General features: G+C 35.7%; 1 protein-coding gene across 8 annotated transcripts in view; it reads right to left on the bottom strand.

Annotated features, from left to right (window-relative positions):
* Nucleotides 1-17659, bottom strand: part of ZNF280D (zinc finger protein 280D) — a 39857-nt gene that overhangs the window by 4077 nt on the left and 18121 nt on the right. For 6 of the 8 annotated variants that reach the window (XM_039723271.1, XM_039723275.1, XM_039723268.1 and 3 more), the window contains 11 exons: nucleotides 15747-15856; nucleotides 13892-14121; nucleotides 11699-11856; nucleotides 11145-11245; nucleotides 10904-11050; nucleotides 10227-10361; nucleotides 9644-9888; nucleotides 8496-8636; nucleotides 6807-6869; nucleotides 6147-6265; nucleotides 5932-5968 (listed from right to left, as the gene is read on the bottom strand). In XM_039723271.1, coding sequence (XP_039579205.1) covers nucleotides 5932-5968; nucleotides 6147-6265; nucleotides 6807-6869; nucleotides 8496-8636; nucleotides 9644-9888; nucleotides 10227-10361; nucleotides 10904-11050; nucleotides 11145-11245; nucleotides 11699-11856; nucleotides 13892-14121; nucleotides 15747-15856 — 1486 coding nt within the window. Of the gene's footprint in view, nucleotides 1-3540; nucleotides 3639-5931; nucleotides 5969-6146; nucleotides 6266-6806; nucleotides 6870-8495; nucleotides 8637-9643; nucleotides 9889-10226; nucleotides 10362-10903; nucleotides 11051-11144; nucleotides 11246-11698; nucleotides 11857-13891; nucleotides 14122-15746; nucleotides 15857-17659 lie in introns of all 8 variants that reach the window. The other 2 variants (XR_005629148.1, XM_039723269.1) reach the window with 2 other exon arrangements.

The raw sequence follows: 17659 nt of genomic DNA, 5'->3' as shown, positions 1-17659 counted from the left end.
CTTAGACATGAAGAGATCAGATATTGCACATCTAAGGACAAAATATACTGCTCTTCTTGTCTCAATAATTAAAGTTGTGCCACTAAATTAAATGTGTGTGAATTGGATCCAATATTATTTTAAATCCATTATAAATGTTATTTTACATGATCAAATTTGAGAGATTTTTGTGTTCATGTTTTATATCTTATAAAGCAGATACCAACTGGCTCATTTATCTTGGTTTGGAAATGAGCAGAGTTTGTAATATTTTGTTGCAACCACATCTTTGCTATTTTGGTTTACTTTGGATTCATGATGTACACTCTCAACCTTCATTTTGCTCAGGTGTAGTTTTAGAAAGCAGTCCCTTCTAATTTGTGATTGGCAGAAGTTGCATGAATAGACAGTAAACCACAGAAAATTATCACCTTGTGATGTTCCCCACACTTCTATGATGCAAGAAATCTTAAATCCCATACATCTCAAACATCAACAAAGGCAATACTTTCTCACATCTCTGAAGTCAGAGTGCTTCTGGATGCAAATACACCAAAGATTGTGACCACCTCCAGGAAGTACAGCCTGTTGGTCCAATAGCTTGAGCAACTCTGAAACCTTTCTAGAACTCCCCAAAAATTCTTCACTCAACATGAACTTCTAGTTAGGAAGAATGAAAAAATGCCCTTTTATTGTCAATCCTTAAAAAAAAATTGCCCATAAAAAAGGAGCAGCTGAGCACAAAATTTCACCTTGAGATAGCCAACAGAATGGATCAGCCATAAAACCAAAGTGACTCAGAGTAAAAGTGAAGTAAGAACATTAATTCAGACACCTTGAAGTCTACATTCAGGTTTATCTGAAACTTTGATAGATGCAGACACCTAGGACTAATGGAAGAGCTCTGGAGTCAGTAACAAAAGCTAGACTCTAAAAAGCCGTTAAGCACAAATAGGAGTATCCTCATTCCTGAAATTCAGTCTCATTGCTTGTGCTGCTCTCACACAATAAAACTGTACATATTTGCACACATACACAAAGCTCAAACCATGAGCCACTGTCTTCCCAGCAATCTCTCATGTTTTCTTATAATCAAAGGCTCACTGGGTAAGCAGAACGAACTCAGCTGGAATTTTTTGCCAAACATTTCTTTTTTGTCCACACCTAACCAAAAGTGACTTTTTCTGGGATGACTGCAGTTTTAAGAATTTCTAGAAATCAACTTTAAGTGGCTCACGGTATCTTCCAGATACTCAACTGAATCACAGGCAGCATTAAGAAATTTAAATTTATTTACATCCAAAAGAATGGAAAGGTCATTGGATTTGGGATTTTTAGGTGTTGGTTTGTTTTTTTTTTAATTAATCCCATCTTCTTGCAAAAATTCCCTATTTTGACAGATGTAACTTTAAATGCTGCACAGTTACATTTAACAGAAAACCAGGAACAAACATTTACTTTGTTTGTATGACTTTCCAAACAAAGATAAAACATAACTGGCTAGTCAAACAGTGACACTCTACGTCCTAAAAATAAAAAAAGATAGGTTAAGCTACATGCAAATGAAATTTCAATTCTCTGACCATAAGCTAAACTGGTTATATCATGCATATTCATGCTCTGCCCTTGCAGGTATGGTCCAATATGTTGTATTATTCATATAAATTGTTGAGATCATAAGAGAGATTTAATACTAAGGCAGGCAGGTTTATTTTATTGATTTAGGTGTGCTTTTATGAGTTTTCCACAAGAGTAACTTTTCCAAGATCCTCACACAAATGGAAACAGCATGTCACAAGGCAAATTGAGTCTACATGAACCATTTCCACAAATCTCTTGTATAAGTAAGTACCCTGAGAAGCATTTAAAATGCAAGTTTGAAACTTAAATTTCTGTAGCAAAGCTGCAAAAGAACAGAAGGACAATATTCCAAATAAGCATTTAAAAGACATAGAATTCACATAACTTCAAATCCAAGTTTCTATCTAGTGTCACCTCTGGGAAATTCTTAGAAAATGTTTCTGAAAGCCACAAAAACCTGCAATCACATTGCATTCTTCTTGTTGTCAGAAACCTGAATGAAAGCGAAGTAAGAATTCAACTTCCTCTGAAATGAACAGCATGCTCACAATGAAAACACAAAACCACTATGCTTTTTTGAATGCTGCTGTGTCAAAACAAAATCAAGTCCTGCAAGAAAAGCCTGTAGTAGGTAAGTGATGCTTGAAGCTGAACAGCAGCATTCAAGATGGAACACAGCTTCTGTCAGAAGGAAAAAAAGTAGCAAAAAGAGTAAGACTTTAGGGTACTGAGTAAGTGTGCAGATGCTCAGTCACAAAATATGTGGAAGAGACCATGGATGACAGGATCCTTGTCATTATTAGCAATACTAAACAGCTGCAGAAGCTCACTATCACCAGACCTGTGATTGAGTACTAAAAGTCAAGAGGACAAAAAAACTGGTCAAAATGAATTAATCTCAAAGAATTTGATTATTCAGAAAAAGGAAGTGCTGCAAATCAAGAAGCTTGCATTCACCAAAACCAAACTCTTACAATTAGGAAGTTGTATCAGTGAAGGATCCTTAACTGAGGTAAGCTTTATCTATTATGCTGTTTTCAGGCTAAGAAATGAGAGATTTAATCAAAACATATCCACTGTAAACAGGAGACTGGGTTTGGAGGAACATTACAAGTTGACCATGGCAAAAGCAAAGCTCATCAAATATCCTGATGGATAAATTTGCCATAGATAATCTAGAACTGAAGATGAAATCAGAAGCAGTAAAATCAAAAGCAGCCAATGTCCCAGCAGCTTGAGTAGAGCATCCTTGAAGATGAGAGATGATCCCAAAAGAACAAGGTGTGAAATCAACTGGAACTGTAGCTGCTCCACCCTCAGAATCAAGGCTCAATAAATGTATGTACTTCCATTACATGCTTTCCTCCTCTCACAGTATTTTGGAGCAAAAAGCAGCTTAGCTACCAGAGAGCAAAACAGCTAAAAAATTTCTTTGGCCAAGACTCAGTTTATGTAGTTACATGCAACAGAAGACATTGAAAGCATATTTTGCCACTATATACCATAAAGTCACTGGCAGAAAAAAAAAAGTAACTTACTTGAATATTAAATTGATCAGGACTCTTGTATGTTTTAGTGAACACCCAAAAAACAACAAAGCCTTTTAATTTCAGAAGGGATCAAGTTCAGAACAAAACGGGCTTTGATGTCAGCCCATATACATCACCATTTACTCACTACTCTAGCCTGGGATGATACTGACAGACTGGAGCAGGGAAGAAAGGCTGCACATGAGCAGCAAGGGAACACTGCACCACGTAAGTGACACTCCTGGTAAGCCTCTCTTCAACAGAGCACAGCCCCCAAAAAGCTGCCAATCAATGCTGTAAAGCAGAGAACATTATCAAAAAAGGCCTTTGACTACAGTATTTGGAGAAAAGACCAGACGTGCTGTCTAAAAGATGCAAGAAGAGAATACCACAGCTTCAATGCATGAAGAAAAAGGAAAAGGTCTGGTCAGATCCTTGTTTGCTTACATACCAAAATAATCCCAAGCTGGACTGGGTTCAATTTTCTGGTCCACAATGATGTATCAGTGAGCCAAGGCAGTATAGGATACCTGCTCACTTTCAACTGCCCTGCAACAAAAATGTCTTCTGTCAGTTCATTTAAAAATATGTTAATGGTTGTGCAAAGCAGAGAGTTGAGCAATTAGAAGAGTACTCGCATAGTTATTAAATCTTACTTCCTCAGCACAAGGTGGATCACCAAATAAACAAGGAGACTTATGTAGAATAAAAATTTAGAGAACAAATTCTGCTGGAACATCCCCAGCTAGGTTATCTGTATTACTAATGGCAGGATTCTGGTCCAAAGACAGGCTCTGTGTAACAGTACACAGAGTTCATGGAACACATCTGATCATTAGCAATAAAGATGAGTTTTAAAACGCATACAGACAATCCAATATATAATAAAAGACACCCAAAGACACCACCTGAGAGATGCAAGAGAAGATCCAAAAGTGTTCAAGATCATAACTGAGTCATTGTTTCCAATGATGAAGTGATTCTGAAGAGTCCCATTAAAAAGTCATTGAATTATAGGTCAAAGAATTGGAAGAAACATTCAGAGATCATTGAGAAACTACACAGCAGAAGTTATGAATATTGTCTGCAAGTTCCTCTTTCTCCAAAGCAAAGAGTACCACTAAGAACCAGCCCACAGAAAGATCAACTATTTTTTTGTACTCTGTACAGCAAATTATTAATTAAAATATCTGCTACAGAGGCATACTCTTCAGTTTTGCAATGATAATTCTTGTCCAAGTATCAGAGAACTAGCATAGGGAACAGGACAAGATTCACTGAAATTAATGAGGTCTGTGTGTCTAACGGCTTCAAAAAGCACTATCATTGATTTTCTATCACTTCTTATGGTACCACTAACTAATTTTATGTCAGCATCAGAACTCTCAAAAATAATGGCTATCTGCATCTGTCCTACTCTAACATCTTGCAGAAACAAACCTGCATATAGTCTTGACTTTACTTCAAATCTTTTCAGTGCTCACCCATCTGCTTCTGAGTAATACATCTATGTATCCATACATTCAACATTGCTACATATTTCCATCTGTCCCTGTAATGCATTCAAGACAGCAAGATCCTTTTGCAGTAGTGATGACAGCCTGCCACAGCTGTATTAGTGGATCAGCTGTACATCTTCAGCCACCATTCAACATATCTATAACCCTTCCTTCCATACATTTCAGCAGGCATTTATTCCCAACACCTAGTGCCAGTTCCAAATACAAAAGTTAACATTTCCACAAGTATCATAGCTCAACGCTTGATTTTGTCATTGTTTGAGTTTCACTGAAAACTAGACTACTAGAGGACCCCCTCTTACCAGCCACTTTATGGAAACCAAGAAAGAAAATACTAAATAAATATTAAATAATCTATTTGGGAAATCTCCAAAACTCAATGAAGGTTGTTTTATGCTTATAGGCCTAAGAAATTATCACTCTGTTGGAAGAGATCTCACCATGCATGAGACTATCTAAACTTCTTTTACAAGCCTGCTAAAGGCTAGATGGGTTGTCAGGATTAAACCATTTTGTTTTATCTTGTAATGTATTTCTTTGCAGTCAGACTGACATTTTTCATTCTGTATCTATTCTGAAATGGTATGAAGAAAACACAAGTGTTTGATTTAACTGACACACCTTTAAACCTTGAATTAAGGCATAAACTACACTATAAGGCCTCAGAAGCTGTTCCAGGACAATCAGGGAGAGCTTGGCACCTCTGATTCTTCCAAGGTTTAAAAAACCCCAAACTAACAGAACCTGAAACACAATCTCCACAATACTGCAGGTTTTTCTTCAAATCATTAAAAAACCCTGATTAATACATACTAATTCCTCTGTGAAAGTCAGAATAAAAAATCTAATACAAAGCAATATGCCTTGGTCATATGAAGAACATAATATTTAAAATAATTCCTAAGTATTTTTAAATATTAAGACTGAACTTGTCCTACTTCAGTAAAGGACATTGCTTTTTGTATTCATAGTCATATTACATAAAGAATATAAACCACTAATTTGATAAACCTAGTGCTAAGCAGAAGGTAACAATCTCATTGTATATAGACAGGTCAGAATTGAGAAGTTCCAACATCACAACAATTATTTATCTTTCTTCAAACTGATTTTGTTTTAGCTGCAATAGGTACTTGTTTTATCTCTTCATTCTTGCAGTTGTGGACATGGTAAGATGAAAAAGCACTAGTACAGTAAAGGCCTGTGTTCATCCATACATTTCAAATTCTACGGAATTCAAAAGAAACCCAAGTTCAAAGTGTAAATTTTGGCCATCACCAAACTAATAGAAAGAAAACATTAAGCAGTAAAATAAAACTTACTGAGACACTTGTGCAGCAGTTGCATTATCTGTGGAAACTGAAAATAAAAACAAAGGATTTAATTAAGACTATTTTAAAATGTGGAAATACAGAAATACTCACTGTTAAATGCATGTACAGAAATAATGCAACTCAAAATAGGACTGTGATAACACAAGAGACATCCACACGTAAATATTTATATACTGTATAAAGAAGACACCACATGTACTCACCTTTCTCTACAATAACTTGACAAGTATGAGTCTGGTTCTCACTCAAATGTGTGGCCATGTTATCCAAGCCAGAAACATCAGCCAGGAAATCACAGTTAAGACACACTACAGTCACACCTCTAGGAAATAAAAATCAAAAAGGAAGTGAAATTACAACACAGTCATAGAAACACTTTTCTTAACTTACAGCAACTGGACAGACTATAAAAAAAAAACAACGTCAGATGATTCACAAAAACATAATCTTACTTTTTCTACTGCAATTAGTATCGGGAAATTCCCATCAATGAGCAGGGCATCTCCATGCTGGATATAGTACAAAGAACATGACTTTAGACAGAAATTTATCTGTAGAGCATGAGTTTCTCTGATTGGATGGTTGTTTTTTTTTCTTTCCCTGAACCCCTCCCCATTTTGCATTTTATAAACAATCAAAGAATACTACTAATAAAAAAATTAAAACTGCTCAGAATTAAGTTCATAAATGTGGACAAATAAGTATTTGTCACTGACCAGAACACTGCTATTGGAAAACCTAAGAGTTTCATTTCTCAACTCTAAATTGTGGAAATGCAAGAGGTTATAATCTCAACCTAAGTTATCAGTTCAACATCAGAAAGTAAAACCATAATGATCTGTAAGTGAAAAAAGCTGAATTACCGTAGCTTTTCTGAATGCTTCTTGAAGATCCAAAACCTTTTACTTGGACAGGCACTGTGAAAACTGAATATATGAAAACGTGACCACTGAGACTGGTTTTCTTGAATACATTATTCTGCATAACCTCTTCACTAGTCATGGTACTGCAATTTGCTTAAGACAAAACATGAAAATAGAAGCCTAATACTGAACTGCATTATTCTTAAATGTTAATTTGCTTACAGCTTACGAACTTGTGAATCTCAGCTTTAGTTTAAACCACTGGCTCCCTTGTAAATCAGCTTGGGAGGTGAAAAGCTAAACTTTACTGGCACAGTCCTGGAAGAACATACTTTTATTGTTTCCACCAGCAATTCAGCTTTTGAAGAACCATGGCTGTAGCTACAGAGTGCACCCTAAAAGAGCTAAAACTTAGCTGCATTTGTACTTCCTAAAGAGATGGCTTTCAACAAGACATGAAACTTTTAGATAACCTGTAAGTTGTCTCTTATGCAGCTTAAGTATGTGCCAACACTGTTCTCTGCCATGGAACAACGTGCAGGCAGCCAAGTACAGGGGCTGCTGCTCCACAAACACCCTCCCTCCCTCCAAGTCCTCTTCACCATCACTTTTTCCTTACACTCACCAAAGAGTGTATGGTAGGTGCTGCAAAGGATCACAGTAGGAGATGCACTAGTGCATCAAGGGGACAAAGGACAAAAGATTGGCTATGTTATTGCACAGATGAATTTGGCCTGCTACCCAGGCCACTGGCAACAGGAACCATTTACCTTAGATCACTCTTTCAGTAATTTTTTTAATTGTACAGTTGGAATTAAGCACATTATTTCATTGGTTTTTTAAGCATGCCAACAATAGATTACACACATAAAAGCACACAAACTATTTCAGCCTAGGACTTCTACAAGCATTGAAATTGGTATAGGTCAATACAGAGTGTATCTAAAAACTTGGATCACAGATTCAAGAATCCTAGTGTTTACAAATGCCAAGGAATTTCCTATGTATATGAATTCAGACAGAAAATCACATTCACTATTTGCCACAATACAAGTGGCTTCTTCAGGCCACAGGAGTAACAAGCAGGTTTTTAAAATTTTGTTTTACTGTCATCTGTATCTAATTATTGTACAGTATAATTCTATGGCTCTGAAAACGATGCATTTGTTTTCTTAACAGGCTTTTTTACAGCTATCACCACTAATGCCCTATGCTGCCCCAAAACTGCTGACAAAATGAAATGTTATTTCTATGGATGAGCAGAAGTAGTGTAAGAAAAAGTATCCACTTCAGTTTGCTATTTGAGATATCCTTCAAATCTGAGCACAGACTTCACTAGTGAAGCTGTGGCCTGTATGTATTCAGCACTTGTAAAATCAGATCAGAGTCATTCAATCTGAAACCCAGAAAACAGGAAAGTCATTATTTGCCAAGTCAGGCTGAAGTGACTATGGAATATACCACAGAAACTAACGTGAAGCAAAGGTGCAATACTGCCTGAACCATTGGATTTTTACAGCAAAACAAGCATGTGGAGTCTATGCCTTTGCTAAGAAATAAAAAATCCAACCTTATGCATTTCCCACCAGTCTGAGGACCCAGTTGAAAATTCACCTGACAAACACTTCACACCTTACACGAACTTGAGAAGTATTTACTAAGCCAATAAAAACTTTGAAGAGTTCTTACCTCATCATGTGATTCACATAGGCTTTGCTACAGCTGGTGTTGTATCTGCATAAACTACAGTGGACGTAAGCATGGAAGTGATTCGCAAAATCTTTTATTTCTGAGAAACACTCAATGCATTTGTGAGTTCCCCCATGATACCTAATAGCAACAAGAAAAATTTATCAGTTAATAGCAACACTTTCAGAAGAGATAACTATTAAAAACTTTTTGCTCTAAGTAAGCAGCCAGCTTGTCTATACTAGGGAGAAATGAGGAACTTAAAAATGCATCAGCTAAATACTTAAAGTTACACTATCTCTTGGAAACCAGAGATAATGCAATGGATGAGAGCCTCCATCTTCAGCTGCTGCTGTTGTCTCTGTGTACTTGACAAGTATTTCCAATAATTATTTCCATCCATCACAATGCATAGAAAAAGACTTTGGCTTTTCTATCACCCCAATATTACCCACAAGCTTTGAAACATCTACAAAGCAAGAATATAATCCTGCTCTTCCCCAGTTTCGCTGTCTGGTTTTGGATCTCTCCCAGAGCTACACACTGAGAAAGTTAGAAACTGGAGGGGTAACATCTTCCATCTCTTGACAAAAAAAAAAAAGTTAACTCATCATAACCAAAGAAACTACACTCCAGTGTAATAAACAGTCCATAAAACACCCATGAAAATTTTAACAAAAGGATAGCAAACCCCAATAAGTTGTCAAGATAAGGACAGCATTCACCCAACAGCTTGCTTTTACTTCCTTGATTTATTTTAATTAGCCCCCCAAAATGCTCTCCTAGGACAGACAGGATTTCTCTTTTAACTAACAGGTTCAAATCAATAAAAGAAAATTAAAAAATTTTAAAAAATTAAAAATAAAAATAAAGGCTCCATGCAGTGAAAATTTCTAAATATGACACAGAGAAGTTCGCAAAACACTTGTTCTTCCATCTTAAAGTAGTCTGCCATCACCACAATCAGTGAATGAAGATTCAGAATTACAACCACAGTAATAGTATGTGGAAAGTTTATGCATCTGCTTTCTTGGCAAACCTGAGGTGCCAGAGCTTCTATATTAAAGCATTAAAGTTACTGAAAGACCATTAAATGATCAGTTATGTTCAAAGTGCACTTAAAGACAATTTTAATGCTAGCATTTTACCTTAGATTATGAAAAGCTACATTTGTAGGTTCTTTTTTTTTCCTGCTGTTCGTCCATGCATTTTGTTTCCTTGATGTAGATTGTTTTGATTTTCCTCTTGATTTACTTGTATTAGATTTGTTATTATTTTTAGTGGTTGTATTTTTAGCTTTAGGTGATAACTGAAATGTGGAACTGCTTGTACTAACAGAAGATGTAGCTGATGATCCTGACTGATGAGATCCCAAAGATGCTCGAATAGTCACCTACAAATGAAATTTTTAAAAATTGTTTAGATAGAAGTTCTCCAAGTTCATACTTCTATTTGTCTCAAAGTTTAAGCCACTTTACAGCACAAATCATAGCATAAGAAAGTCAACTTATTAAAGATTACTTTGAAAACTACAAAACACTGGATTAGAGTCAACCTTTAATAGCCAACTGGATGGTTAAAAAGATCACTTTGGTTGAAATAGTTAGTCATGGCAAAACACATTTTCTTTCCAGAGCTGCAACTGGCTAGATCCTGCTTTCTTAAACGCAAAAAATGTAGCAAAAGTGTCAGGCCAAATCAGCCCTGCTAGGAAGAATATCAAACACTCACCTTTGTTCCAGGAGGCAAGCCTTCTAATTGCTTGGGTTTCCTAAATGTTCGGTGATGCTGAGTCTTGTGATCCATTTTTTCTTTGCATGTTAAAAACTGCAGTCTGCATTTAGTGCAACGGTATATTCCCTTTTTCTTTTAAAGACAAATGACAATCTATAGTAAGCATGGATGGCATGACAAAACTCTAGCCTAGGTTGTCTCAAGCAATGCTCATGCAGTTCCTAAAACATTAACAAACAACCTCCTAATATTATACAAAGATAAGATACCCTGTAGGAATTAGGTACTTGCAAGTGCAAGGCACTACAGCTGCTAAGAGGAGGAGGAATCAGATTCCCAGTTACAAGACACTTCATTATGTTTTTATTTACTTGAACTAGTGGCAGGTTTGCTAGTAACCTCAAGAAAAGCAGAATCAAATCACTAAAATGTAATGAAGAAACAGCAAGAAGATTCTTCCAAGGATATTCAGAGATTACTTTAAACAGGAAGCTGCTATCACACAAAAACAAGACAATTCCCTTAAAGATTTCTGAAATTCTTCTAATGCATTCTTACCAACTACTCTTACCCAGTAACAACCATACAAATCAGTAATGTTTGTTTTTTCAGAGGGAGATGCCTTAAATTGTTTAGCATTTTTCTAGCATTAAGGATTGAAAAGATCTGCTTACCTGATGCCTCATGTAATGATGCATATATGGTGCTCCAATTTTAATAACTTTGAGGCAAAACGGGCATAGTAAATGTTTTGTGTTCTCGTGAACCGTTCTAAAATGTGTTTCTACATCTGAAAAAGCTGAGGATCTGTAGCTGCACACCTAAAATAAGAAGTTGGGCTTTTTTGTTACAAGTTTACTGATAGGGAAGACAGGGGAGTGGTGTAATCTAAATACAAAAGTCACTCTGAGATACCTGGCAAACATACGGCATTTCACCTGGCTTATGATTGTCCTTCATATGCTGCAAAAGAACTTGCTCTGTTTCAAATGATAATTCACAGATTTTACAAATCGCTAGAGAAAATGAAAAACAAGAAAAAAGTAAAAATTTTATAGGGATCATATGTACATAAATTATAATACATATATATAAAAATATATACATACATACATGAAACGTATATATCATTAAAGATAAAGAAATCAATTGATTATTCTACTCTTTAGAAGAAATTCCCTGTACAGTTTCAGAAAGCCAGGAAGGCAAGGGCCTTAAACATGAGGTCTTAAAGTAAATGTTTCAATTAAAAATAAATAAACAAAAAATGCAAGGAAAAAACCTAAAGGCTTTTAAAAATACTTTTTTACATATATATTGCTCTCAAAACAAAAAAAAGTGTTCTGTTTCTACATTAAATCTCATGATTATTGTTATTCAAATACAATAGATTTATTCTGAAATTACAATCCAGGAAATAAAAGTTGGGAATTTTAAAAATTTTTGGCTTAGAAAAAAATTCAACTCACTGGACGACTCGTAAGGCGTGTGTGTGCTCTCGATGTGGCACTGCAGCTGGAACGGCGTGGGGAACTGCCGGTAGCAGTGCTGGCAGGTGGTGTGGCTTTCCCAGCTTTCATTGCTCTGCTTCTCAAGCTCCAAGTGATGCTTCATGTGGTTCATAAACCTTTAAATTACAGTGAGCAGGTGCAAAAAACTACATTTGAACATTCCCTATACACATCATATGCAAGATGTATGGGATTCTTTAGAAATTTTACTCTGTAAGGACTTCTCAATTAAAAAGAAAAGTAGTGTTTGCTAAAAAAACCAGGCAACAAACTTAAAGCTGACGAGAAATCTTGACTTCAAGGAACACACATTAAATCTAAAACATGTTCTAAGACTAAATCTATTACATTTCTCATGTTTGCATAGACAAAATATTTGCCTTGAAATATAGGGAAATAAAGACAACAAGAACACAGCAACTGTTCACACTTTGTTCCCCACCAGCAATCTCGAAACCCCATTCTGAAACACATGTAACTTTAGCTCTGCTGAAAACTATTACATAGCAAGAATGTATCTGAATTTGGACACACAGCTTTATGTGAAACCATGGCAGGAATTCCAGGAACATTCTTTGTCTAACACATTTAGGCCTGACATTGAATTATGAAGGACGGTTATCAAAAATGCCTCTGTGCAGCCAACATTAAGACTGGCAGAAACTGGTATGGTACTACTTTAAGTTACCAGCTTTTCCTCATTGATCTGCCCACCTGTCTGAAGTAGGAACCTATTCTGGCTGAGAAGTCCAGGCACCCATGACAGCATCAGCAGATCACTGTTGCTGGTGGAGCAGCACAAGGACAGGTTACTGCAAACCCACTACAGCTCAACTTCCAAAATTCCTGTTCTGAATTGATTTCAGTATAGCCAGAGGAACTATTAAACCTAAGTCACATTCACAAAAGGAATGCAGACCTTGGAATTGGATAAAACAAATGAGCAAAGAGAACAGTCTCTTGAGCTCAAGCTTGTACTATCATTCAATTGCTTAAAAAACAGAAACAAGAAAACCAGAAAAAGCCAACTGAGTCTCCCCAGTTTTCTAAGCAGACAAAAAACTGACACTATTCCTGCATAATGCCTTAAGAGAAAATTATTGCAATGGTATGTCCAACCACAAATCTTTTAAAGAAAGCAGTGGATTACCATGATGAATCTCTCTTCTGCTTTTCTGAACATAAGTCAAAAAAGTTATACTTTAATTAGGATGGTAAGATGTATTTATTTTGTCCACTATACATAAAAGTGCAAAATAGACCATGGAATAAAAATTCTTAAGTTATAGAACTATGGAATAAAGCTACAAGGTTAGAGTCAAAAATTAATATGGTTAAAGTCAATGCTACAGAAATTAAACAAAAAAAAAAAAGGCTTGTACATTTTTAATGGCTTGCTGTGGAACACATAGGCACCACAGCACCAATTGCTTACTATATAATGCTGAGTAGAAAACAGTGCCTATTTAATGATTAATAGCAAATGTCATTGTTTTAATTACAGAAAACTTGTTTTTTTCAATAATATGTGTCTAATGTTAGCATAACCCTGCTCATTTTAACTTGCAGACTGTGCCCTTTGAAACAATAGTCCATTTTTCAATTTTACATTCTGCTATTTCAGCTTCCCTTGAAGAGTGCATGTAAAAAAAAGTTCAGTGACCTTAACTTCCAAAGGAACGATGACACAAACTTGTCTACCTACTAAAACAGCTTACTGGGGTTTTATCAGCATTTGGAAGTAAAATTACTCCAACAAAATAACAGATGTTACATAAGTGAACTACTGACTATTAGTCATTGTGTGTCCCTAAAGGGAATTAACACTCGCATCTACCAATATCGCCATCAATCCAGATGGCAAACTGAAAAATCCTTTGTGTTGCCCTTTCTAACCCCGAAGTCCTACAACTGCTCTTAGTAAAACTCTGTGTTTATGTTAAATACCACTAAAATTTACACTCTAATCTCTAAAAACTTCTAAGTTATGGCCATACATGCAAAGTAAAAATTAATTCAATTTCTGTTTAGTCACGCAATATTATCAGTTTTCAGTACAAAAGGAACTCTGCTCCAGAAACACAAAATTTTAATACATGAGACTACTATGGACTGTGATTAACGAATAATTAAGGAAATGAGTTCAAATACCTTATGTTATTTTTAAGAACTTTGAGACAACTGATGCATTTAAATGTCGTGTGAGTCTTCTGCTCCTGTTGTACCTGCTGGAGGTCACCTTCATCCTTCCCATAATAAAAGTCATTAACTAACATAATCAGCTTTCCTTTCTCAGATTCAATGGTCTTGCTTGTTGTGCTCAAACACTCTGTTTTGACCATTTCCGAGAAAAAGTTATTTACCATGTCTGGACAGCAATACTGGATGCAAAGAGGGAGAAGAGATGAGACACAGAAACAAAGGTATCAGTCTCACCAAACCACATCAATGACAACAGCACTTTAAAAAATGAAAGCACTAATGAGAGATGCAAAGCTTAATTCTCTGACACACTGAACTAAGTCATATTCAATTTTGAACAGTGTTTAACTAGTGTTTACGTAATAAAACACTATATATTATAAAACTGAAGAAGATTCTCATAGGTTCATGTAAGATAAATTTAATCAAGAAAACAATACCAGTGTTGCCTTATTCTGGCAAAAAAAATTCTATTTCACTTACATTTAATAAAACAAACGAAAAAAACAGCTTTCATGCAAGTATTTTGCTGACAAGCATAAATTTAGTGAGAACTTAATGGGAAGTTTTGTCCTTTATTTCTTAGGGAAGAATGTATGTTGAAACCTTCAAAAATTCTTTCCAGCATTATTAAAAAATTCAGAATTCTGAGTCATATAATAGACAATGTTCAAGCTTCTTTATGTTGAAGTATACATAAAGAATGCTAAGCCCAAGAGCCATTTCATGAAACTTATCACTTAAAGAAGTACAGCATACTTGAAAAAGAAGATGCTAGGAAGTTTCCAACAAAATTAGCATGTTTCAGAGGACAATTTTTTCTCCTGCCAAATAATGGTTCTTACCATGCAGGACTACTTTCCGTAAGCCTACTAGTAAGGAGCAATTTCCTGCTGTGGAATTGTAACTCAGTATCCTAAGTAAACACACTTCTTCAAAGGTTCCTTCATTCAGTTGATGTACTCAGTGCAAAAGCTATTCTGTACAAATAATGATTAGAAAAAGTTAAAACCCTTGGGGTTTTTTCCACTACTATATGTATTTCTTAATTATGTTTGAGAACCAAAGAAGACAGCAATTACTGTTTAGGGTATTGTAACCCTGTAAATCAGAACCATCTGTGAGAACAGTAACTCAGATCCTCACAAATTTGTGGCATACAGTAGCTTTTTGTTGTTGTTGTTGTTTTGGATATTCACATTGCAAAGCCATTTCTCTGTCCTTGAAATGAAATACATATGCCTGAGAATTGTGAGGATCTTTGCCAAATGATAAATATTTTCCAGGAAACAATATTTCCAGAAATAGTAGTAAGTAGTTTCCCAATCAAATTAAGTGATGCTCAGTTTCTGAGTTTTGTTTATCACAGTGTTTGAGTATGAACTACAAATGAAATTCTTCCCCACAGCTTAAAAATTCTTATCTGTTAAGTATAAAGTATTTTTATCTTGCTCTACCAAGTGATACATCAAGATAAAACAGGAAGTTTACATTGTCATCTTTGTGTCAGCTACAATCTTAGACAGATGTGGGTCACCTGGCTGCCAATTCTCATAGACACTTACCTTCAGCACATGGAAACATGAGGCAAAAAGTAGCAAGATTAAGAACTCCTCTGCTCCTATCTTGCTCTCCATGACTGCAAGACCTTGAGCATTTGGCTCTGGTTGACAGCAGACAGAAGCCAAACCAGCTTCCTATCAAACCATGACACTCTTCCATAACCAAAGTGAAGCCCACAAAGTTTGTTCTAATGCTTAGAACATTTTTTTATTTTCCCCAATTATTCCCCAAAATATTTTACCTTCATATGATTTTTTAGAGGATCCATAAGATTGAAATGTATATTACACTTTGGACAAGCTCGTGGAAAAGGTCCTCCATTTTTAATGGTGCTGGAGGCAGCATTTGTTCCTGTAAAATTTAAAACACATAAATAAAGACTCAGAATTCACAAGCAGAATACTCAATTTAGTAGCAGTGACAGTATTCTGGTGAAATATGCTCCTTCAAATAAAAACTATTACCATCAACGAAGCTGTAGTAACCACAAGCAAGGCTTTACAAATATCTTTTAACTATTCTTCCTTTTTCCCAAAATAACTTGGGAGTTTGCTCTGCTTGACTCAGAGTGATAAACATATGTTACAAAATCTTATCAACAAACAAAGAAAAAACACATGAGGAGATGAAGGCAGCTTGATAGGAAGAAAGCATTTCTTCTGTGCACTACAAGCCCACCCCATGCTGGATAGGATGGATTTTTGATGTTTTTGTTTCACAAACTTTTCAAACGAACATGTAAAGCCTGTATTCTGCCACAATCTGATCATCATCACAAGAGGGCTCAGATAAAATCCTATTGGTTTGGAGAGGAATTTCACCATTTGGTTCTCAATGATGAGGCTATTTCTCTCTGGAGATTTGTTGGAATCTTGGCTTATTCAAATGCATTATTTCTGTTAAGCAAAGGTGTCTTTGGAGAACCTAGAGAATAAATCCTCTAAATTAATAATTACTCCCAGTTATTAAAGGAAATAATGCTACTCTGATCAACATAAGTGATTAATACCTTCTGAGCAAAAGGGATATTAAAGCTTTGCATTAGCTTAAACTTTAATGATAAACTAAGCTTTGAATTTTCTTCAAACTGTCAAAAAACATCAGAGCAAGAGCTACTTTTCCAAATGAAATTCTCTGGCATTCTCAAGTCATTTGGAGGACAGATTTGGAGGACTACACTAAGCAAGTAGTTTAGAAGTTAAACACACGAAACAACACCTCAACAGTAGAGTCAACTGTTCCCTGCCAGGACGATGAAATGATGTATAAAAACAAAAACATAAATACAAGGGAATGAATAGGTGTACGACTTAAGAGATGACCATGCAATAGTGTTTTACATTTTTACATTAAAATAGTCCTGCCTAGACCATAAATAAACAGTAATTTTCTTTAAGATAACAGTTTTGCTAAGAACCATTATTAAGCAGAAAGTCTTTCACGGATGGCCATGTAAAAGATGTACCACAAAACAGTGCTGCAAGTCTTCACTATTACAGGTGGTAAAACATTTTGACACATCACAGCTAAGTGCAAACTGAGTTGAAGAAAGCCAGTTCTGCAGCAAAACCTTGTGTTCTGCAGTGCTTCAGTGCTGGATTCTGTGACAGATTAGAAATTGCTATGCTAGCATGGGATGGCTTAGAGACAAACTCAGCAAAATAAGGTTCTCAGTGAGTATGATCTACTTTTTTAACTGAATTTAGCAAGATCCTTCAGTTATCTTCTTTTATTATAGGCTGCAGCACAGTATCTATTTCACTCGAAAGAGGGTGGAGGAATTTTTTTTGCTGAAATGTTCCTGTTACAGCCACATCCTTCTGGTAGCTGGGAAGAGCAAACAACTCTAAACAAGAAATGCAAAAAACCCAAATCTGAAATTACTCCAAACAATCATTTTAACATTATAGGACAAAGCATGTCTTGGAAATGTCTCAAAACTCAAGAATAAATCCTGGCCTACTGCAATCACTAGAATGCATCTTTTAGCTCAGGACAAAAATGCACCTAGTAGTTGATACTCTGAAACAGCCAGACCAGCTCTCTTCTTGCAGGGAAGGAAAAAATCTTTCCAATAACATGGTCTATTTCAAAGAAACATTCTCCATTCCCACTACTATTTCAAACTGTATCAGAAACACTGATGGGAAAAAA

This window comes from Passer montanus, unplaced genomic scaffold, assembly GCF_014805655.1.
Source record: "Passer montanus isolate IOZ18808 unplaced genomic scaffold, ASM1480565v1 scaffold5, whole genome shotgun sequence".
Lineage (NCBI taxonomy): Eukaryota > Metazoa > Chordata > Aves > Passeriformes > Passeridae > Passer > Passer montanus.
This window is presented reverse-complemented; position numbering and strand designations above follow the sequence as displayed.